This window comes from Megalobrama amblycephala, linkage group LG9, assembly GCF_018812025.1.
Source record: "Megalobrama amblycephala isolate DHTTF-2021 linkage group LG9, ASM1881202v1, whole genome shotgun sequence".
Classification (NCBI taxonomy): domain Eukaryota; kingdom Metazoa; phylum Chordata; class Actinopteri; order Cypriniformes; family Xenocyprididae; genus Megalobrama; species Megalobrama amblycephala.
This window is the reverse complement of record NC_063052.1, coordinates 5447717-5471065: the sequence shown is the minus strand read 5'-3', so window position 1 is coordinate 5471065 and position 23349 is coordinate 5447717. Positions and strand designations below refer to the sequence as shown.

The 23349-nt window shown below is 37.7% G+C and overlaps 1 protein-coding gene across 1 annotated transcript in view; it reads left to right on the top strand.

Annotated features, from left to right (window-relative positions):
* The window catches only part of necab1 (N-terminal EF-hand calcium binding protein 1), a 45414-nt gene extending 23935 nt beyond the window's left edge, over window positions 1-21479 (top strand). The window contains exons 7-13 of the mRNA XM_048201312.1: window positions 11057-11178; window positions 11649-11725; window positions 13559-13612; window positions 16958-17070; window positions 20067-20144; window positions 20266-20357; window positions 20450-21479. Coding sequence (XP_048057269.1) covers window positions 11057-11178; window positions 11649-11725; window positions 13559-13612; window positions 16958-17070; window positions 20067-20144; window positions 20266-20357; window positions 20450-20478 — 565 coding nt within the window. The 3' untranslated portion in view covers window positions 20479-21479. The remainder of the gene's footprint in view (window positions 1-11056; window positions 11179-11648; window positions 11726-13558; window positions 13613-16957; window positions 17071-20066; window positions 20145-20265; window positions 20358-20449) is intronic.
* Window positions 21480-23349: the final 1870 nt, after the last annotated feature.

Below are 23349 nucleotides of genomic sequence, written 5' to 3'. Positions count from 1 at the left end.
TGTGATGGACTGGCCATATGCCCAGGGTGTTTCCCCCACCTGTGGTCAGAGATGCTGGGATACTCTCTCCAGCCCTGCCACAACCCTAAAAGGATAGGCGGTTTGGAGAATGGATGGATGGACGGATGGATTTACGAACGTTTGTTATGTAATGTATTATTTTCCTCCTTTTCAGTGGCGGACTGTGTCATGATTTATTTATTTATTTAGTTATTTAACTGCAAAGTTAACATGAAATATGGGTAACACTTTACAACAAGGCCTCATTTGTTAGGATTAGTTAACTACATTGGTTAATCTAACTAGTAAATAACAATACTTCTATAGCATTTATTAATCTTATTTAATGTTATTTTTAAAATCCAAAGTTCTATCTGTGAAATTAAGTTCTCTTTGTATGCATTAATATTATTGTAAATTATTGTAAAGTGTTACCAAAATATGTTTAATTTCATTTACCATGGACATTCATTTACCACATTGTATATAATTTTTTTAACTTTAAATCATCATATTAATTGTTTAATCAGACAATTATGAAATTACTCATGATTTTAACAGCCATAGTTTTTAACAGTAAGTAAAAAAGATAACAAAAAGCCTTTATGTATAATGCATTATAAAGGTATTCATAATGTATGTTATAAAACTTATAATGCGTTATGTCTTTTCATAAATAATTATAACCAAAGTTAAAGGGGACATATAATGCCCCTTTTACAAGATGTAATATCAGTCTCTGGTGTCCCCAGAATGTGTCTGTGAAGTTTCAGCTCAAAATACACCACAAATCATTTATTATAGCTTGTCAAATTTGGGTGTGAGTAAAAACACACAGTTTTTGTGTGTGTACCTTTAAAGGGATAGTTCACCCAAAAATGAAAATTTGATGTTTATCTGCTAACCCCCAGTGCATCCAAGATGTAGGTGTCTTTGTTTCTTCAGTAGAACACAAATGATGATTTTTAACTGCAACCGCTGCCGTCTGTCAGTGGTACAATGCAAGTCAGCCGGAACTTGGACTATAAGAGTAAATAAAACACGACAGACAAATCCAAATTAAACCCTGCGGCTCGTGACGACACATTGATGTCTTAAGACATGAAACTTTCGGTTTGTGCGAGAAACCGAACAGTATTTACATAATTTTTTACCTCTAATACACCACTATGTCCAACAGCATTCATCACTCGATTCGTGAGGTCTGACAACGGCAGTGATGTCTCGCGTAAATACTGTTTGGTTTCTCGCACAAACCGATCGTTTCGTGTCTTAAGACATCAATGTGTCGTCACGAGCCGCAGGGTTTAATTTGGATTTGTCTGTCGTGTTTTATTTACTCTTATAGTCCAAGTTCCCGCTGACTTGCATTGTACCACTGACAGACGGCAGCGGTTGCAGTTGCAGTTAAAAATCATCATTTGTGTTCTACTGAAGAAACAAAGACACCTACATCTTGGATGCTCTGGGGGTAAGCAGATAAACATCAAATTTTCATTTTTGGGTGAATTATCCCTTTAAATGCAAATGAGCTGCTGCTCCTGGCCTGCTTTCCAAAAAAGGGTGGAGCTTTAACAGCTCACGCTTCGACTGCTCTACAGTAATAAAGCTGGAGAATCTCACGATGAATCTCAATGATGATTGTCAGTAACGGTGTTCAGCCTTACATTGTTCAACTCGGAGTTGAAGAGAGCTGATGGAGAGACTCAGGAAGAAGTTACAACTTTTAGAATGCAACTGGACGTTTCTGAATGGTTAGTGGATAAATTTGTATAGTTGCTGTCGAGTTAATTCAACTCATCGACTGGCATGTGCCGTCATGTTAATATGCTGTGCAAATCCAGCAATTGATCCTCGTTTGTGAAACAGTCTGGCATGGCAACAACACTCTACTACAACAACTCTTCCTCTTCTCAAAAGCAGCCCAACATGGCCTAGTCTTCTTTGTTGTGTGTTCCCGGGGCAGAGTTTATGTACATTTTAGAGTTAAGGTGCGTTCACGCGGCCTTGTAATTCCTGTAGTTACGAGATTCTAGCTTGTAAAAAGCGTTCACGTCCTCGTAGAGATCGTAGTTACAGCTTGTAAGCTGGGAGTTTTCTGAAAGCTCCCAGATGTACCATGTGGCCACTATACCACCTGACTGCTGTAGATTAATTTAGGTGTTGATAGTGGTGCCATGGAAACGCATAATTCCTAGTCCAAGGACCAAAAGGACGTGAACAGCTCCGAATATAACGTCACGTGTTGTCATCTCAAGATACCGGTAAATACAAGGTGACGTGAACGCAGCATTGGTGCTGTCACTAACCCGGGAAGAAGCTTGTTGTAGTCCCTACCAGATTATGTCTTTGTTATTGTTGCATAGTAAAAAAATGATAATAAAAAAAGTCCTTACCAGCCATTTGTTGTAGTCCTTAAACAGCGAATTCTTTAAAAGTAAATATCTCTTTGCATTGAACTTTGAGCGTCGTAACTTTGCAGAAGTTGTTTATGCTCAAACAGCAACATAACACACTAACTAAAGTTGAAAAAGTGAAATCATAATCAACCACCCCTATAAAATACATTGTAATATTCACAGATTCATTGAAACTGGTTGTTTGTCATGTTTTAATGCATTATACATATAAAGGTGTGTTCAATGAATAGATAAGTATTATTAAGTTGGCTTGAAAAAGCCAACTTACTGTTATGCTATTTTCTTCTGAGACTAAAATTTCTGACTCTAACTCCTCCTAGAGCTTTAACTCTACAAACTCCAAACTCGGCTCAGACCTTCAAACTGTTCTGACTTAGTGTGCTATATCTTTTCTAACTGATCCAACTTACGTTTTTTCTAAAAATGACTATTAAAGCTCGGAAAAATCCCATTGACTTTAATTGACGGAATGTTCAAATGAACCAAGACTTTCAAACTCCAACTATCAAGACTCAATAAAGCTGCCATTCTATGTACTACTTCTAATCCATTGAAACTCATTCAAACTCATAAACTCTATCTATCTATCTATCTATCTATCTATCTATCTCATAGCAACCACCCAGAACAACCTAGCAACCACCCAGAACACCATGGAAACCACCTAGCAACTACACATCACCCTGGCAACATCATAGAAACCAGTCCGAGTACCCTAGCAACTGCATAGCAACACCCTAGCAACCACCCAGAATACCTTAGCAACCGCATAGCAACACCCTAGCAACCACCCAGAATACCTTAGCAACTGCATAGCAACACCCTAGCAACCACCCTGAGTACCCTAGCAACCTCATAGCAACACCTTAGCAACCACCCAGAATACCTTAGCAACTGCATAGCAACACCCTAGCAACCACCCTGAGTACCCTAGCAACTTCATAGCAACACCTTAGCCACCACCCCGAGTACCCTACCAACCTCATAGCAACACCTTAGCAACCACCCCGAGTACCCTAGCAACTGTATAGCAACACCCTAGCAACCACCCCGAATACCATAACAACACCTTAGTAACCACCCCAAGTACCCTAGCAACTGTATAGCAACACCCTAGCAACCACCCCAGCAACCACCCCAAATACCTTAGCAACCGCACAGCAACACTCTAACAACCACCCAGAATACCTTAGCAACTGCATAGCAACACCCTAGCAACCACCCCAAGTACCTTAGCAACCACCTTGAATACCCTGACCTCTATCTATCTAAACTACTAAACTAAAACTTTAAAACTGAAAACTTTTAAAATTGCTTCAAACTTTCTGGACCAGCTTTTTCACGCCAACTTAAAGTTTGTCTTGACAAACTTTTTTCATCTAGTTATAACTGTGGTTACAATTATTCATGATGCCATACAATGCATTATAGGAGCATTACAAGACATAATTAAATGCAATAAATACACTAGGCTTTAAAGTGTTACCAAAGTTATTTCTAAATGTTTATCTCCTTTGTGACATACATTTACTCTACTTTGGCTTTAGTACAATGACAATTTAAAGGTCAATTATTTCATTTTGGAAACACTGTCTTTGTAATATCACATTGACATTGGCAATGCCAATCTCTGAGCTAAAGAACAACTCACTTTGGCTGGATCTCTCCATCTCTCAATCTTCACAAGTCATTTTCAGTCAGCCTATCACAGATCTTGACGATGCTACTACAGCTGTACAAAGTCTAGAGCTTCACTCACAATCCCATGGGCAAACTCAAAATATCTCCGCTCCACTGCCATGCCAAGTCCCCTCTGAACTTTCTTTTGGCTGGATGATTTTTGACAGAGCCCATATTTAGGCATTTAAAGGGATAGTTCACCCAAAATGAAAATGGTTATCACCCTCATGTCATCAACATATTTTTTATCTTTCTTCCTTAGAACAAAAAAGGAGATGTTAGGCAGAATGTGATTAGGTTAAAATTTGGTAAATTTGGATAAGGGGACAAACCATGGGGAAATTTGAGCTGTGGTGCATGGTTAAGATATCTCTGGATTACAGTCAGGACACTTTCCAGAGGGGAAATTTGAACTGTGTTGCATAGATAAGATATCTCCGGAAGGGGGATTAGGGCTATGTGACGCAGTTTAAGGTGTCTTGGCAAAAGGGGAGATTGAAACTTTGTTTATCAGTTTGAAGTGCCTTAACAGGTTGCTAGAGAGCAGTCCTGTCGTGTGAGGTTTAGATCCACTCTGACGGACAACAAACAACAACAACAACAACAACAACAACAAAAAAACTCCCTGAGACTTCCTAGTTCTGTCAGGACCACTATCGTCAAATATGATAGATAATGCATAGAGTTTGTATTGGCGGTATGGTTCTGTTCTGGGCAAGAACTCCCTGCGCATCCATGCAGCCTAGCATGGATAAGAGCAGGGAGAGCAGCAATAAACCCCCCAGGGTAAACAGAACAGGACCAACATGCAGATATCATTAAATGTCATGATTTAACATACACATTTCTCGAGAATTAGTCTGATTCAGGGGAAATAATAAGGCCAATCCTGACTGAAGAGAGGAGGAGCTGGGGATGGAGGAGGGTAATTTGCTCCTGAGAAATGCAATAGCTGCTGATAATACGGAGGAGCTTATATATAGATGCCGTAATAGGCGTCGTATTCCTATAGGTAGACGCAAGTCACCTGGGAGTCAGCTGATGCAAGCTTGACTGACGTGACCTGCCAGAACTGACGATACGCTAGATCTCTTCTATCCAGATAGCAAAATTCTCTGTTTTTACTGTTATTTCTATTCCTTATGTTTTATTTTTATTCTTCTTCTTTATGTAAAGCACTTTGAATTACCATTGTGTATGAAATATGCTATACAAATAAAATTGCCTTGCCTTGCCAGAATGCTCTTTTCCTTACAATGAAAGTGACTAGGGGCTGGCAAGATCCAAAAAGACACCATAAACCTTGTGCAAAAGAAGTACACTTTAACATACTTTTAAAAAGAGACCTTATTAAAGAAATACAGGCTGATTTTTTTTCTTTTTGACTCACTTAAGTAATTTCATAATTAACTCTATTGTCTTTGAAATATGGTTAAAGTGTACTGCCGAACGTACTGACATGCATTTATGGTAAACTTAAACACTTTACCAATTTAATTTGTATTGAAACTTACATGTGCTTTAGTATGTTAATAAACACATCAAAATAAGTGTTTTTCTTTAAATCATGATAAAAGATTAAAACATAATGATTTAAAATGTACTTTAAAGTCCCCCTGTCACTCTTTAATTACACTTAAGTGGTTTTTTATTTAATTATTGGTATATACCATGCAGGGACGTGCACAGGAATTTTGAGGGGCAGTTGCTCTGACCTAAAAAAAAAGGGCACTCCCCTACACAACCCGGAAGGACTGAGAATAACCGTGGTATAAGCGGAATAATTGACTCCGCTTCGAGTCGTGACCGAATGACCGCCTCAGGTGTGCATTATTTTTCTAATAATTCAACGGCCCGTCGTCAATTATTCCTTACTTGAATCACAGCTTAAATAGTGTTTTGACATCGCCAACCCAAGTGCATTTTACCTCAAACTTGCGTCTAGTTAACTTTCTAAAGTAGCATTCGCTTCTCGGGTCGACATTAACACTGACAAAATTATATTCAGAATTAATGTTTTAATGTGTGATTGTGTAAAGGTTTTCACGAGATACCAACCTTTCGTGAACTTGCTTCCAACACTCGTTCTCATGGAGGCGCGCGCGGTGTGCACGGAGGGGAGGGGCTGTGCGCGCGCGAGTATGTGAGAGAGACGCGTGAGTGAGAGACGCAGGGAAATGAAATGCAGCTGAACGTTTGCTCTATGAAATACACTGACAAAGACGAAAACTAAGGACATTTAATCTATAATTTTATTTTATTTTAGTTAGTTTTGCCAAACACAAATTAGAGTTTTGGTTAGTTATCGTTTTTTTTTTTTGTAATGCTTCGTTTTTATTTTTATTTTTATTTTATTATTTTTTTTTTCCCACCTAGTTTTCGTTTTTTCGTTCGTTTTCGTTAACGATTATAACCTTCCGACAACGTTAAATCGTCTCACCCGACAACCGCGACAATCTCCTTCTAGTGCCGCTCATGCAGGCTCAGCTCAGGTGCCGGTCGCGTGCAGCGCTGCAGCCACGTAAACAGAGTTTGTCCTTCCCCTACTGACTTTCACTTTCGGACGGGTGCCCGAATATGGAAGTGAATGAGGCTTTGCGATTTTTTTTTTTTTTTAATTTTTTTTTTTTTTATCTAGGCCTACGTGAAATTCTGCATCCATTGTACGATTTTTTATTTATTTTTTCCACCTCGGAAGGGCAACGTGAGTCGAGAAGGGCATATTGGCAGTTGCCCGGGCAACCTGAGCAACCCCCCTGTGCACGTCCCTGATACCATGCAAGTACATTTTTTTTTTTTATACATATACATTTAAGGCTCTTTTTAATACTTTTAAGTTGTACTTTAAAAGTACACTACAAATTACACATTCAGTACAATTAAGCACTCTCCTTTTTCATAAGGAAGTAGCAAGCATTTAATTTCATTATATGGAAAAGAGAAGCGTCGGGATTCTCCTTTTAAATTCCATGGACGAAAGAAAGTCATACAGGTTGGGAATGATATGAGTGTGAATAAATGTTGACAAAATTTCAATTTTTGAGTGAACTATCCCTTTAAGGGGCTTCTTAATCATTTTTACGAGGACAGAGCAAACCTGTGCATGTCATCACATGGCTACACACGTGTAACCTCTTATGTCACCGTGCTTTTGTGTCACAGATGACAGTGTTAAGTTTCATAACATTAGTGTTTAGTGTATAGACATTTTGAGCCTGAAGGCTTTCTGGTGTTACACGACCAGCTCATTGTGTGCTGGTCAGGGGGGATTGATTCCCACTGCGTTAGATATGCTCAAAGTGGCTGGTGGCCACAACAAATTGAAATAGCGTGGTCCATTCTCTATTCTGTCTGAAGCGTCGAGTCAGAGCGTACTCCTCTCTGAGGAGCAGCACCGCACACAGGGATGAAACGAGGGAGATGAGCTCAAATATGAACCTCACAGGAGAGCTCACCACATTCACAGCACTGGTTTCATCTTTGTGCAAAGAAGACCATTATCAGCTATTAGGAAGCAGCACTACTGCTGATATAGCTTCATTTTTGTTTTTCACAGGGCATCATTTCATATTACGCTTTTATATATATATATATATATATATATATTTGGTTCTGCAAAGAACATTTTAATAATCTGAAGGACCTTGTTCCATGGATGTTAAAGGTTCTGTATGGAATCATAGATGCCAGTAAAGAACTTTTATTTTTTAGGAGTGTATGCATATATGCATGAGTGTATAAGAGTTGACTGATCTCTAGAGAACGATTCCATGCATTTTTCAGTTGGTTCATGCAGGTCTGTGGATGTGACTCCAGCTGAGTTTAATCACCTGTGTGGCTCTGATTCATTTGCTGCTGATTTTGGTGTGCTGATGCAGTTATGAGCCATTTTTAACCACGGAGAGTAAGCGCCCCTCAGGATGTGCGTTGTGCAACAGTGTCTTTAGGGATAATGAGCAACCAACCGAGCCTTAATTTTGACACCTGCCTACCTCTGTTTATTTCATTGTCTCAGAGTTAAAATAGGCACAGCATTCCTTTGCTGCTCAAGAACAGCTGAACAATAGATATAATTAGATTTTGTATTATAATTTTTCACTCTCACAACTACGTAGTAAAATGGCATTGTTAGAAAACATGTCGTCTTTTTGAGCGGTTGATGGCACATGATTACTTTATCATAAAAGTAAGGGGTAATGTACAACCAGGTGGTCGTCATTGCATAATAAACCTTAACCAGATTGTCAGGGTCAAGTCTTGTATCAGCCAAAAGGGTTTATTTTGACTACTCATTCCACCATACTTACTGGATGGATGAATGTTATTTTTTTCTATGTACTAGTTAGCTAAAATATTCATCAAATTGTTTGAGTGTAATTTTTAGTGTCTCTTACGGATCCTTGTTTTTCAGAGCAACATTTTCTTGCTTTTAAGGCAGGAACACACCAAGGTGAAAGTCAGCCGTCGGGCAGTTTTTGTTCGTCTAAGCTTTTAGTTTTGTTGACTAAGTTTTTTCAGTGTGTTCCGCACAGTCAGCTTAAAGGATCAGTCCACTTAAATAAACTTTTACTGATAATTTACTCACCCCCATGTCATCCAAGATGTTCATGTCCTTCTTTCTTCAGTCATAAAGAAATTAAGGTTTTTGATGAAAACATTCGCGGGGTTATTCTCCTTATAGTGGCCTCCAAACGGTTGAAGGTCAAAATTACAGTTTCAGTGCAGCTTCAAAGGGCTTTAAACGATACCAGACGAGGAATAAGGGTCTTATCTAGCGAAACGATCTGTCATTTTTGAAAAAAAATACATCTGTATATGCTTTATAAACACAAAATATCGCCTTGAACGTACTTTCCAGATTCTTCCAAACGCTTACGCTGTATGTCCTACGCCTTTCCTATTATACTTACATAACGAATGCCAGTTTCGTTTTTTTCCGTAAGTAGAATAGAGAAGGCGTAGGACATATAGCATAAGCATTTTGCAGAATACGGAAAACGGAAGTAAGTTCAAGGCGATATTTTGTGTTTATAAAGCATATACAGTTGTATTTTTTTCAAAAATGACCGTCTGGAGGCCATTGAAGTCCACTATAAGGAGAATAATCCTGCACTCTAAAAAATGCAACCCAATTTTGGGTCAAATATGGACAAACCCAACTGTTGGGTTAAAAAAATTAATTTACAGATTTAACCCAATGGTTGGGTTTGTCCATATTTGACCCAAAATTGGGTTGAAACGACCCAGCATTTTTTAGAGTGTGGAATGTTTTCATCAAAAACCTTAATTTCTTTTCGACTGACGAAAGAAAGACATGAACATCGTGGATGACATGGGGGTGAGTAAATTATCAGGAAAAATTTATTTAAAAGTGGACTAATCCTTTAAATTGCTCCTTGTTGGCTTTTTTCGGCTGATTCGACGTGTTGAATCCGCGTCGGAGCTCGTCGGTCCGTCGGGCCATCTGATCGTTCTGATTTGCACTTCAGCTACTGCCACCTGCTTGTACGGAAAGGCATTTCATCTTACGCAGGTGCAGAATGGACGTGCTACTTGGCTGTTGGCTGTCGAGCGTCGGTTTGGTATGTCAGGGCAACTTTGGACTCAGACGCTGTCTACTTTCATCGCCACTAGTTCGTCGGCGTCGGTTTGGTGTGTTACTGCTTTAAGTTTTTTTTTTGAAGGCTTTTTTTTTAGCTACTAGCCATCTAACAAAAGGTTTATGCTCACCATAAAATTAGTAATGAAGTCTATTTATGCTTGCAAGAACTCACAAAATTCTGCAATTATAGTGCTTAGGGCTTAACTTGCGTTGAGGTGGATATGAGAGATGTGAAGGTAGCATTAGACAAGTTGCCATGGATAGACGTCAAGTGTACACTTTATTGTTCATTATACAAACACCTCATAAATCAATTAGTCTGGAGACCTTTGTAATACAGAAAAACATTTAACCACCATTTCTGAAAAGAAATGAAATACTGAAAATACTACTAGCATAAACCATCTACAAAGCAACCCTTTCCTGAAGCAACCATGGAAGAATCCCACTGATTTATTTTGCACATTTTAATTGGTAGCATGAGGAGCAGAGCAGAAAGGTCTTGTGCAATCAAAGAGGCATCAGTGTAGTCGTAATGTTTAAGAACTGCATTTTGATGATGGATGAAAATGTTGAAGCATCATTTGCATGTGAATACACTGTGTTTCTGCCATTGCAATTCAATTAGATGCAATGTATGAATGATATTAGCATAGGCATTTAGCTTTTACTGCACTGAAAAGCCCTAGATAATGTAGAATTATTACACAATTTTTAAAGGCAAGAATCACTATTATTATTGCTGACTAGTTAGGGATTTCAAGGAACTCATAAAGTATATTACATTTAGGCATGTAACTTATCCCACACTATTTATGCTATGGACATGGATGATACCTCAAATCATGCAGCTTGCTGGAGGGAGGTGTGCTATTATGGACAATAAAACAAGTGAAATAAACCCATAGGCTTACTATTAAGGAGGAATGCAAACCTTCTTTGGGCTTAAACTATTAAGCATACACTCAGAAAACCATTTTAACCATTACCATTTCAGCATTTTTGTTATGGGATCTGTTAGTTTCTGTTCAGATTTTGAATTAAAAACCCTCAGTCCTGCTGCATGTTGAAAATGACTGTTTCTGAGGGGTGTTAAAAACCCAAAAGATATTTATCAGTCGGCCCAACTCAATATCATACGCAAATTCATACGCAATGGCCACCTCGTAAAATAGTTACGTTTTCTCGTGAAATCGTGTGTGTTGAACTTGACCATATGTGATATTGATGTTAGTTATTTTTGAACTCCCATGCCATGCGAGGAATAATCAGAAGCTAATAATGAGCAAGTGAGAAAAAAAAAAGTTACACAAATTCATTGTGTGTCTGTCTGTGTGTGCTGTCTCGATCACAGACAGGGTCCTGTGAAGCCAGAGGTTCTGCCCATTCAGTGGTCAGGAAGGAGATCTAATCGAAGACTTCAAAGGAATAACAGCTTGTCTCCAAATAACCCACTTCTGAACCTTGTCAATTCAGGTGATTATTCTCAGCCTCAGTGCTCTGGAGGAAGAAAAGGGCACATACACACACCCAGCAGGCATACAGCTGAGAGCTGATCTGGAAGGAAGTTTAGGTAGGAGGGAGTGTGAGGAAAGACTATCCGTGAAACCAAAGAGAAAGAATACATGTAGTTGGGAGACAGTCTAGGACCTTTTATTGGAAAGCAAATTTTTTTAGTAATATGGATATTTTATGGATCCCCCCCATTTATTTGTTAGGTCTTCTAGTTTTAATTTTGACAAATACACAACTCAGAAGATTATATCAGATGAAAATCATCTTTGATTGTGCTCATTCCTGATAGAAATTTTTAATAAGGAGATATTTGATTCCAATTCAGTTACATTCAGTCAGAGCAAATGCCTCCTAGAGACATATGGCAGTAAAAAAGCAAAAGCAAGAGAGAGAGCTGCTGTATTTGTGTGCTGAAATGTGTGTTTCTGCAGGTCTGTATGAAGAGGACAATCAGTGGATGACTCAGATCAACAGACTGCAAAAACTGATCGACCGTCTTGAGAAAAAGGCAACAGGCTACACACATGATCTCTCATTATAATGCTGTCTGTCATCACTCTTTCTTCCAACACCAAAATTTGAGGCTAAATTTCACAAAACCTGTCAAGAACATGTCTCATATTTCACCCAAAATTCAAGAGATAGAATTGCTATAAGGACTATAATATATATATATATATATATATATATATATATATATATATATATATATATATATATATATATATATATATATATATATATATATATATATATACAGTGGGTACGGAAAGTATTCAGACCCCCTTAAATTTTTCACTCTGTTATATTGCAGCCATTTGCTAAAATCATTTAAGTTCATTTTTTCCTCATTAATGTACACACAGCACCCCATATTGACAGGAAAACACAGAATTGTTGACATTTTTGCAGATTTATTAAAAAAGAAAAACTGAAATATCACATGGTCCTAAGTATTCAGACCCTTTGCTGTGACACATATATTTAACTCAGGTGCTGTCCATTTCTTCTGATCATCCTTGAGATGGTTCTACACCTTCATTTGAGTCCAGCTGTGTTTGATTATACTGATTGAACTTGATTAGGAAAGCCACACACCTGTCTATATAAGACCTTACAGCTCACAGTGCATGTCAGAGCAAATGAGAATCATGAGGTCAAAGGAACTGCCTGAAGAGCTCAGAGACAGAATTGTGGCAAGGCACAGATCTGGCCAAGGTTACAAAAAAATTCTGCTGCACTTAAGGTTCCTAAGAACACAGTGGCCTCCATAATCCTTAAATGAAAGATGTTTGGGACGACCAGAACCCTTCCTAGAGCTGGCTGTCCGGCCAAACTGAGCTATCGGGGGAGAAGAGCCTTGGTGAGAGTGGTAAAGAAGAACCCAAAGATCACTGAGGCTGAGCTCCAGAGATGCAGTCGGGAGATGGGATAAAGTTGTAGAAAGTCAACCATCACTGCAGCCCTCCACCAGTCGGGGCTTTATGGCAGAGTGGCCCGACGGAAGCCTTTCCTCAGTGCAAGACACATGAAAGCCCGCATGGAGTTTGCCAAGATGGTGAGAAATAAGATTCTCTGGTCTGATGAGACCAAGATAGAACTTTTTGGCCTTAATTCTAAGCTGTATGTGTGGAGAAAACCAGGCACTGCTACAGAACTGGAGAGGATCTGCAAGGAGGAATGGCAGAGGATCCCCAAATCCAGGTGTGAAAAACTTGTTGCATCTTTCCCAAGACTCATGGCTGTATTAGATCAAAAGGGTGCTTCTACTAAATACTGAGCAAAGGGTCTGAATACTTAGGACCATGTTATATTTCAGTTTTTCTTTTTTAATAAATCTGCAAAAATGTCAACAATTCTGTGTTTTTCTGTCAATATGGGGTGCTGTGTGTACATTAATGAGGAAAAAAAATGAACTTAAATGATTTTAGCAAATGGCTGCAATATAACAAAGAGTGAAAAATTTAAGGGGGTCTGAATACTTTTCGTACGGAAGTGGGTACAGTGGTGTATATATATGTATAAAAATATATATACAATTGAAAATAATGGGAATTGCAACAATAAAATAAAAATACCCATGTATTATGGTAATGAATATGAGAATTGGAATTTAAAACAGCTTTTTTTTTGTATTACACACTTTTGTATCACACTTTTTTGCATTACAATAACAAGAATTTCGGGGGAAAATGTCCTTAATTGTCATGCATAAAAATATTTTTTCTTTTTTTTTATGCAAAATATAATTTCTTTTGACTTTGGTTTGAAATGTCATCTTAACATGTTGTCATGAGATTCAAAGGGAGATGTGAAAAACTAGCTTGTGTTTCTTTCACAGGAACTGCGTTTGGAGCCTGTGGAAGAGGAGGTGTTGGAAAGCACCACCAAATCAGTAAGTAATTTACGGTCACCCTATCTATCACTGTATTCTCCGAAAATCATTCACACAGTGACCGACCACAGACACCTGTCGTCTAGGAAACAGTGGGGATCTGAAAACTAGTTCCAAGTTACTCCTTTTTTATTTCCTTTTTTTCCCCGTCTATCACTCTTCCTCTCTCATTTGGCTCTGCCATCTTTTTGCACAGTACTTTCAGAGCGCTTTTCTCTCAGGCTTACAAGATGTTGTTGACATTAAAATAGGTGGGTTGTGTGTCTGTGATTCTGTGCTTGTGAAAAGAGTGGCACCCGGACCCCTGTGGAGACTGGCTGTAAACACAGTAATGCGTGACTGCCGATAGAGGCACAATACAACATTATATTGGACATGCTGAAGCATAAAATTACACACAAATGAGTAGTTCCTTTTGCAAATAACACTCCCATCCTATTTCACGTCTTTCAAGAGCAACTCGCAGACATCCTTTGAACAAGCAAATGGGTGATCTTTCTGGGATTGAAAGCAGTCGTTTTATAATAAGCGATATTTCAAGTCTGATTCATTGCATCTGTATGTATGCACGTTCTCACACATCCAAATGAGAAATCATTTATCTCTCTGTGGTCTATGAAACTCTATTTCATGGTTGAAGTTAAATAGTCTCTCATCAATTTGTCATTTGTCAGTCATCTAAACAGACTGTGACATTCACTAGCACAAACCGTATGCATGGAATAACAATTTCAACATTGCTAATGCATCTGTATCATTTCATCGCTTCATCGCTTCATGTTCATTTAGCATTCAAGTCTTACTTTTTTGTGTTCATGTGACTGATTATGTTCAAAGATCTCCTTGATTTGAGGATACATATAAAGGTCACTCTTTGTACTTGACATTACATTCATTTGTAGCAGATAAATATGGGAATAGTTTGGGACACATTGCACAAAACAAAATGCAATTTCCCCAATTTGTGTGTATTTGTAGATAAAGATAGTTTGTGAAAGATTGGAAATGGCAGTAGCACAGAGCATGTGAAGAGGTCACCATTTGCCACAGGGTGTGAACTCTCACTTACTGTTCCCTTCAGCCACCTGTCAACAACCTATTTTATAAAAACTAGCTATTATGATGCATGACTTCATGGCTTTACCTGACGCTCAAGACCTGAGGGTTGTTAAAGGATTAGTCCACTTTTAAACAAAATTTTCCTGATAATTTACTCACCCCCATGTCATCCAAGATGTCCATGTCCTTCTATCTTCAGTCGAAAAGAAATTAAGGTATTTGATGAAAACATTCCAGGATTTTTCTCTATTTATTGGACTTCAATGGACACCAACCGGTTGAAGGTCAAAATTACAGTTTCATTGCAGATTCAAAGCGTTCTACACGATCCCAGACGAGAAATAAGGGTCCTATCTAGAGAAACCATCACTCATTTTCTGAAATTTTTTTTAAATTATATACGTTTTAACCATAAATGCTCATCTTGGACTAGCTCTCTTCTTCTTCTCCGGCAGTGTAGACACTGCTAAGCGTATTACTGCCCTCCACAGGTCAAAGTTTGAACTAAATTGTTATATACTATTGAACTAGCATATTGTATATGACAATTTAGTTCAAACTTTGACCTGAGGAGGGCAGTAATACACTTAGCAGTGTCTACACTGCTGGAATTCAAATAGAGAAGAAGAGAGCTAGTTCAAGATGAGCATTTATGGTTAATATGTATAAAATTGTAATTTTTTTTTAGAAAATAAGTGGTTTCTCTAGATAAGACCATTATTTCTCGTCTGGGATCGTGTAGAACAATTTGACGCTGCAATGAAACTAATTTTGACCTTCAACTGTTTGGTGCCTATTGAAGTCCACTATATGGAAAAAATTCCTGGAATGTTTTCATCAAAAACCTTAATTTCTTTTCAACTGAAGAAAGAAAGACATGGACATCTTGGATGATATGGGGGTGAGTAAATTATCAGGAAAAGTTTATTTAAAAGTGGACTAATCCTTTAAGATCATCAATTATTAAATTAGTTCACTTCATCTATTAAGCAGTTCTGAAAAAAAAAAAAAAAAAAAAAATGTCATCGTCCAGCTCAGTTTAGTTCTTCCTGGATTGTTTGATCTTCCTGGATTCAGTTTTTGGACCCCCTTAATTCTGGAATATAAGCCGTGTTTCCACTGCAGGAACTTTCCCCAGGAACTAGGAACTTTGGAGTGGTACTACTAAGTGTGATTCGACCACAGAAACCAGGGTCTAAATGAAGTTCCGGATAAAAATTTCCCAGCAGTATTTTGATTGGTTGACTCCATGTAGCATTTTATTTCTACCACCATTTTTAAAAGTTGATTGCGGTGCGTGCAGAAAGAGTTGTTTGCTATTCAAATCAACAATCGAGTTTAAAAAATTGATGGACCGACAATGAGGTGCTTTATTAAGCTTATATGTGGAGGACAAAATCCAGCAGGAACTGGAAAAGTTTTGCACAGTCCTACACCACCAGACATAATGTTCACTGTATTTTAAACCGCGATGAAAGTGCATGCTACGTCTTATTTCGGAGGTTGTATCCTCCGGAGGTCGTACTTGAAGGCTGCATAAGTCATCAAGGATAAGAAAAGTAACTGTAATAAAATTGACTGTTATTCCTTGTGAGGTTACTTTTCTGAAATGAGACCGCCTCAATGATGTATGCAGCCTTCAAATGCAACCTCCGGAGGACGCAGCCTTCAAAATGAGACGCAGCTGCAGACAGCACCAGGTTTGGGGGAAAAAAGTTCCTGGAACAGATTGTTCCAGGTAATTTCGGTGGAAGAAGCGGCTATGGATCTGGAACTCAAAAAGCCATGTATATCACGATTTCCACAAAACAACAACAAAAAAAACAACTGTTTTCAACATTAATAATAATAAATGTTTGAAAAACGTGAAATAAATGTGAAAACATTATTTTAAACTGTAATCATATTTCATAATATTACTGTTTTTATTGCTTTTAATCAAGTAAATGCAGCTGAGCATAAAAGACTTCTTTCAAAAACAATAAAAATCTTACCATCCTTACTAATAATTTATTTTTCTTCCCGTGCTTCTCAGCCCTCTTACCTTGTCTTTTTGGACTCATATATTATCTATACTGTATCTTTAAAAGGGAATGTATCATAAATAATAAGACATAATGTCAGAATAACTTCTTAAATCAGGTCTTCATGTACTGCAAGAGAAAACTGATCCAGGAACAGTTTTGCACACTTTTATAAATAACCCATGGTCTGAATCTTATATGAGGCATCTTTTCTGACTGCTGTTCTCTGATGGGCTGCTCTCTTCTGTGACCTCCCTCCCAGCACATCCTGATCGTGCAGAGACAGCTGTCCGTGCTGGAGGAGGAAGTGGAGGAGTTTCGTCTGGCTCTCAGGCAGTACATTGACTGTGCCAGCACCCAGACTGGCTGCCTCCAGTGAGTTCACACTGCCACTGCATTCTGGGTTAATGTCTGTTGCATATATACAGCTTTATTTGTGAGTCAGTCTAGGCTAGCTCTCCACATTAGGCAAATAAAACAATCAGTATTTATATCCATATGTTTAAAGTCGATGAATCAGATGTTTCAGTCTTTTCAGAGTTTTGGAGAACTGAAGACATTTTATTGATAATAATGGAATGTACATAGGCTTTGTTTTGGTGGACTAGATCTTTTACGCTGCTGCTGGCATGAGTGATGGCTGTTGCCGTAACATGCACATAAATACAGGGAATAGGATACAAGCTACTGCAAGGACAGTAGGGAGAACCCCCAAGCAGGTGGTGCTGGGGAAGGAGGAGGGCTAGGAAAATTCCTATGGTGCACTGCACCTAGTTGAGCCAATTCTGGACATTATGTACATTGAACAAAAAGATCGGCTGGCCACGCATCCGGCTTTAGGACAACCAATCTACTGCTCGGAAAAGTTTCATGACTGAACTATTTATTTCCATTAAAATTTAATTAAACCTTGAAATATTTAAGCTACAACATCCAGTTGCTCAGATGGCATAGCCTGTGTTAACATCAGCAAGCTTACAGTCCGTGAATAAATTTCAGCATGCTGTGATCATGTGGCCGTGTGTTTATAAGCCCTCAGTCCAGGTTTGACTTTTAACTGAGACATAACAAAAATGTCAGTGATCACGTCAGGTAGCAGTAGATTTCTCTGGAACATTGTCCAATAAAGGTGAACCCCTTGTCTGGTTTAATCATGAGCTTTTTACTAATTGGCTAATTAACAGTGGGAATGGCTTAGATGAAGAGTTCTACTTTAGCTTATTAGATAATTGACTTGCTTCAAGCTCGTCAGTTCAAATGACTCACTGACAACCTTTCACGCCAAGAACATTGAATGAAGGATTTGATGAGTTTCCAATATTCTCATTATTTTTAATGAAGGGAATGGTTCATCCAAAAATGATAATTCTGTCATGATAATTCTGTTACCTCATTTTGTTCCAAACCTGTATGACCTTTTTCCTTTTGTGGAACACAAAATGAGATGTTGTGTAGAATGTTCAAGCTGTTTTTTTTCCATTCAGTGAAAGTAAATGTGGGCTAGGGCTTTTAAAGTGTTAGTTTACCCAAATTAATTACTCACTCTCATGTCGTTCCACACCCGTAAGACCTTCGTTCATCTTCAGAACACATATTAAGATATTTTTGATGAAATCCGAGAGGTATCTGACTCGTCCATAGACAGCAATTTAGCCACCACTTTCAAGGTCCAGAAAGGTACTAAAGACATCGATAAATAAGTCCACGTGACTGCAGTGGTTCAACCTTAATTTTATGAAGCGACAAGAATACTTATTATTCGTTTCACTTCAGAAGGCCTTTATTAAAGGGTTAGTTCACCCAAAAATGAAAATTATGTCATTAATGACTCACCCTCATGTCGTTCCAAACCCGTAAGACCTTCGTTCATCTTCAGAACACAGTTTAAGATATTTTAGATTTAGTCCGAGAGCTTTCTGTCCCTCCATTGAAAGTGTATGTACGGTATACTGTCCATGTCCAGAAAGGTAATAAAAACATCATCAAAGTAGTCCATGTGACATCAGTGGGTTAGTTAGAATTTTTTTGAAGCATCGAAAATACATTTTGGTCCAAAAATAACAAAAACTATGACTTTATTCAGCATTGTCTTCTCTTCCGGGTCTGTTGTATATCCGCTTTCACTCCACAGTGACGCTGCTGCTGCTTCTTCTTTCCTGTTTTACGGCGGTTGGCATCCAGCTTATTGGTGCATTACCGCCCCCTTCTGCTCCGGACAGTGATGCGATTAGGACATCCGCCACATGCACACCTACGCACCATTTTAAAAAATATAGCATTACCAAAATACAAACAATGTAGAATAGCTTGAATACAGCATGCGTCTCCCTCAGACTGTAAATGAACCTCGGGCGCACCGGATAATACGTCATCAGCGTCACTGTCCGGAGCAGAAGGGGGCGGTAATGCACCAATAAGCTGGATGCCAACCGCCGTAAAAAAGGAAAGAACAAGCAGCAGCGTCACTGTGGAGTGAAAGCAGATATACAACAGACCCGGAAGAGAAGACAATGCTGAATAAAGTCGTAGTTTTTGTTATTTGTGGACCAAAATGTATTTTCGATGCTTCAAAAACTTCTAACTAACCCACTGATGTCACATGGACTACTTTGATGATGTTTTTATTACCTTTCTGGACATGGACAGTATACCGTACATACATTTTCAATGGAGGGACAGAAAGCTCTCGGACTAAATCTAAAATATCTTAAACTGTGTTCTGAAGATGAACAGAGGTCTTACGGGTTTGGAACGACATGAGGGTGAGTCGTTAATGACAGAATTTTCATTTTTGGGTGAACTAACCCTTTAACCCCCTGGAGCTTTGTGGATATCTTTTATGTTGGATGGTTGCATTTTTTTCAAGCTTCAAAATCTCATCCTCTATTCACTGCCATTATAAAGCTTGGAAGAGCCAGGATATTATTTAATGTAACTCCAATTGTTTTCGTTTGAAAGAATAAAGTCATATACACCTAGGATGGCTTGAGGGTGAGTAAATCATGGGGTAATTTTCATTTTTGGGTGAACTATCCCTTTAAGTGGGTTAAAAAAAAAAAAACCTCCAAAGTTCAGCTAATTGCATTTAATATTTAAGCTAATACATTTTTCATTTAATCATTATGTGCTGCAAATCCTCTATGAGCTTTCAAATCTCATACATACATTCAAGTATCCATTTCCACAAAAACAAAGAAAGTCATATAGAACATTTTAAATTTTAGGTAAACCATTCCTTCAATTTTTGAAACCCTTTAAACATTACACAGAATTAGAGCTTCATCCACATGTAAATGCTCTCATAAGAGCCATTTCAAATTCAAAAGAACCAGTTTAATAGTAATCCTGCACTGGCTCTGCTCTCTCGGCAGCATTGCAGTTCAGCGGCTTGCCAATGAATCCCGCTTCATACTGTACGAGTTCTGGGAGCAAAGCAACGTGTGGAAGAAGTAAGTCACTCCCTCATTTTCATTGATTCAAACCACTTCTTATTGCAATCAATAGTAAAAAAAAAAAAAAAATTCAAATTGTAATATATAATATAACTGAAAAGTGTGTTTCTATTTATAGTCATCTGCAAACCAATTACAGCAAAACCTTCCAGAGAGGTAATGTGGATTTCTTAGAGACACCAGAGATTATGACGACTATGCTGGTTCCAGGTGAATTACATATAAATTATCTCTCATAAATTATAATATAATAAAATATAATATAATATAATATAATATAATATAATGTGTTTTTTCTACAGCATCATGGTGGGTCCTCAACAACAACTAAGATTTGTCGACTCGCATTAGGTGACACCAGACATAAATGAGGACCTCACAAGCCACAAAGACTGACATCTGGATCCCTGTCATCAGGAAGTGAGCACTTGAGTTCATATTTGCTGTATAGTCATAGTGACTAGCACTTGTTTTCCATGTTGTTACATTATTAGCTCTATACGAGTAGTGTACTGTAAACTGTAGACAATATCAAATAAAGCAATGAGATCTTTGTACTGATGATAGCACTCCAATCCCATCAGAGTTGCATAAGCTATGTGTCCATCTGTGACGTGACAGTACAGTGATGTGTGCTGTCGGTCTGTCTCTTCACGTAGCAGTTCTTGTGATGTCATTGTTCCCGAACACATCAGAGTCCCTGACACGACCGTTCCTTATGTAGTTTGTCAGCTCTGAATAAAAATCAATGTGACCAACCACAATTTTCGTCTTAAATTTTGCCAAGTGAAGGTAGTTTTAAGTGGTTAATAAAGTTTCTAAGATGATGTACTGGCTTGTATTTTATTTAATCTTTATTGGGATTTTTCTACATGTAATCATATGGAGTTTCGAGATGGCGACAGCATATTAAAGCTCTTTTTGGTCCACTGAGAGAGAGCACTGATTGTGCTTGACTATTTCCCAGAGCCAGATGACTCACTGAGTCCTTTTATGACTCATTACATCCATCTCTCAAGAAGCAACACTGCCATCCAGTGGATGGAAAGGGTCAGGATTTCATGAGCGCATGCTCCAAAATTAGTCATTTTGTTCAAAGGAGTTCACAAATTTGTTAACTTTAGTTGTGTAGAAATTGTGAATTCCTAAATTTTACATTTGACTTGTTATTGTTATTTTCAAAATTGTCAAACTTTATTATCTAGTTTAAATTTTATTTTGCATACCATACTAAAATTTATTTTGCACACCATACTAAAATTAACTAAAATACTTGTACTTATATGACATTTTATTGACAAGAACTTATTACTTGCCAAGTATTTAACTTATCATTTTCGTTGAAGTTAGTTAAGTTGAAGTTAGTTGGTTGAAGTACTAAAATAACTAAAACTAAATAAACTAAAAGCTAAAACTTAATAAAAAATGTATAAATATAAAAAAAAAAAAAAAAAAAACTAATAAAAATTACAAAAACAGTTACTAAAACTTTGACTAAAATTTAAATGAAAACAGAAAATATATAAAATAAAATCTAATACAATATATTAATAAAAACGATAACAGCATATTATACTAAAATAACACTGCCCTAAACCTAAAAGAAAAATAATAAATATTATAATTTAACTATAATGTTCAGGTCCATTTAGGTCCATTAATATTAATTGCATTGACATTATTTGCATGCCAATTCTTATAATTGTAGTGTAGAAAACAAAAGGCTATTTAAATTAAAGGTGATAAAGAGGATCTTTTCGTCGACTGAGAAACCAAAGACTGTTACTGAGTTTTTGAAATGAGCACATGCGTAAGAACAACCCCCCCCCCTCTTTTCGAGGGAACGCCTCCCAAAACTCGTGCACGAGTATTGGAAAACGAGTGTTTACCACCGGCATTCGCTGTGTCGTGTTAGTGGATTCATTATGTTGGACTCACCGCAGGTAACTCATAATCTGCAGTTGTTACTCCTGTCTCCGGACAAAAACATCGCATGCGGCGCCTGTGGAGTGTGGAAAGTTACTGGAGCGCGCAGCCGCGCTCGTCTCTCACAAGGAACGTCATGGCAGTGACTGACAAGCCAGAGGGCCAAAACGATTGGCTGATGTTTTTAAGGCCCTACCTCATGCACAGATGATGTATATTAATATTATTCCTTTCAGTGCACCTAATAAATAGTCTTTTATCAGTAAGTAAAGACAGTTTCAAGTAATATTGCAAAAATGTATAAAACAAAACATCCTCTTTAGCACCTTTAAGTATTCATACATTGTCAAAATATTTAATGTTCTGAATTAAATCTATTGTAATTTTCATTAAAAATTTCAATTACTGTTTTACAGTAATAAAAATGAGTTGATTTTTGCATTACATTAATGAGAATATGGAAGGAATTGAGTTTAATTGTCCTGAAAATAATGACATAATGCCAAAATCATCTTGAAACAAGCTCCTTGTTCTTGTAAATGTCTTATTTTGGGGTGAAATGTGATTCACCAGAACAGAGAGTCCAATCAGTGCATGTTGGAATAACAAGACGACCTGCGGCTGCTATAGGAGGCAATGTTCACTCTAATGACAGCCTGACCTTTGAGAGACAGTGTGCTGTTGGGTTCTTACTGAATTATGTCATGTGCCTGTGTTATATAGACACACAGTACACACCCGGATCTTTAATTAACAAGCCTGTGTGACAGTGGAGACAAGAATTCTCTTATCAAAAATATTAATGATGCCAATTGCTACAAAGCAAAGAGTGCCTTATTTGTCCAAATGACAGATTGTGCTGAATGAAAGGAAATCTAAGGAAGGTCATTACTGCCACATAAGAAAAAAATTATGCTTTTGTAAATCATAATCATGACATAAAAAGTTGAAATTTGAATATACTAAGTCATAATTATGAGATGAAGGCCTGGTTTCACAGACAGGGCTTAGATTAAGCCAGGATTAGGTCTTAGTTCAATTAGGACATTTAAGTAGCTTTTATAAATGTGCCTTAGAAAAAAACATTACATGTGTGAATCTTGAGACAAAACAATGGCGGTGACATATTTTAAGATATGTCGGTGCAAGTTACTTTCAGGTAAAACACCTCAAACATGCATTTTAGTCTGGGACTAGCTTAAGCCGTGTCTGTGAAACCGGGGGTAAAAGACACAATTATGACATACAAAGTGTCATAATTATGAGAAAGTCATAA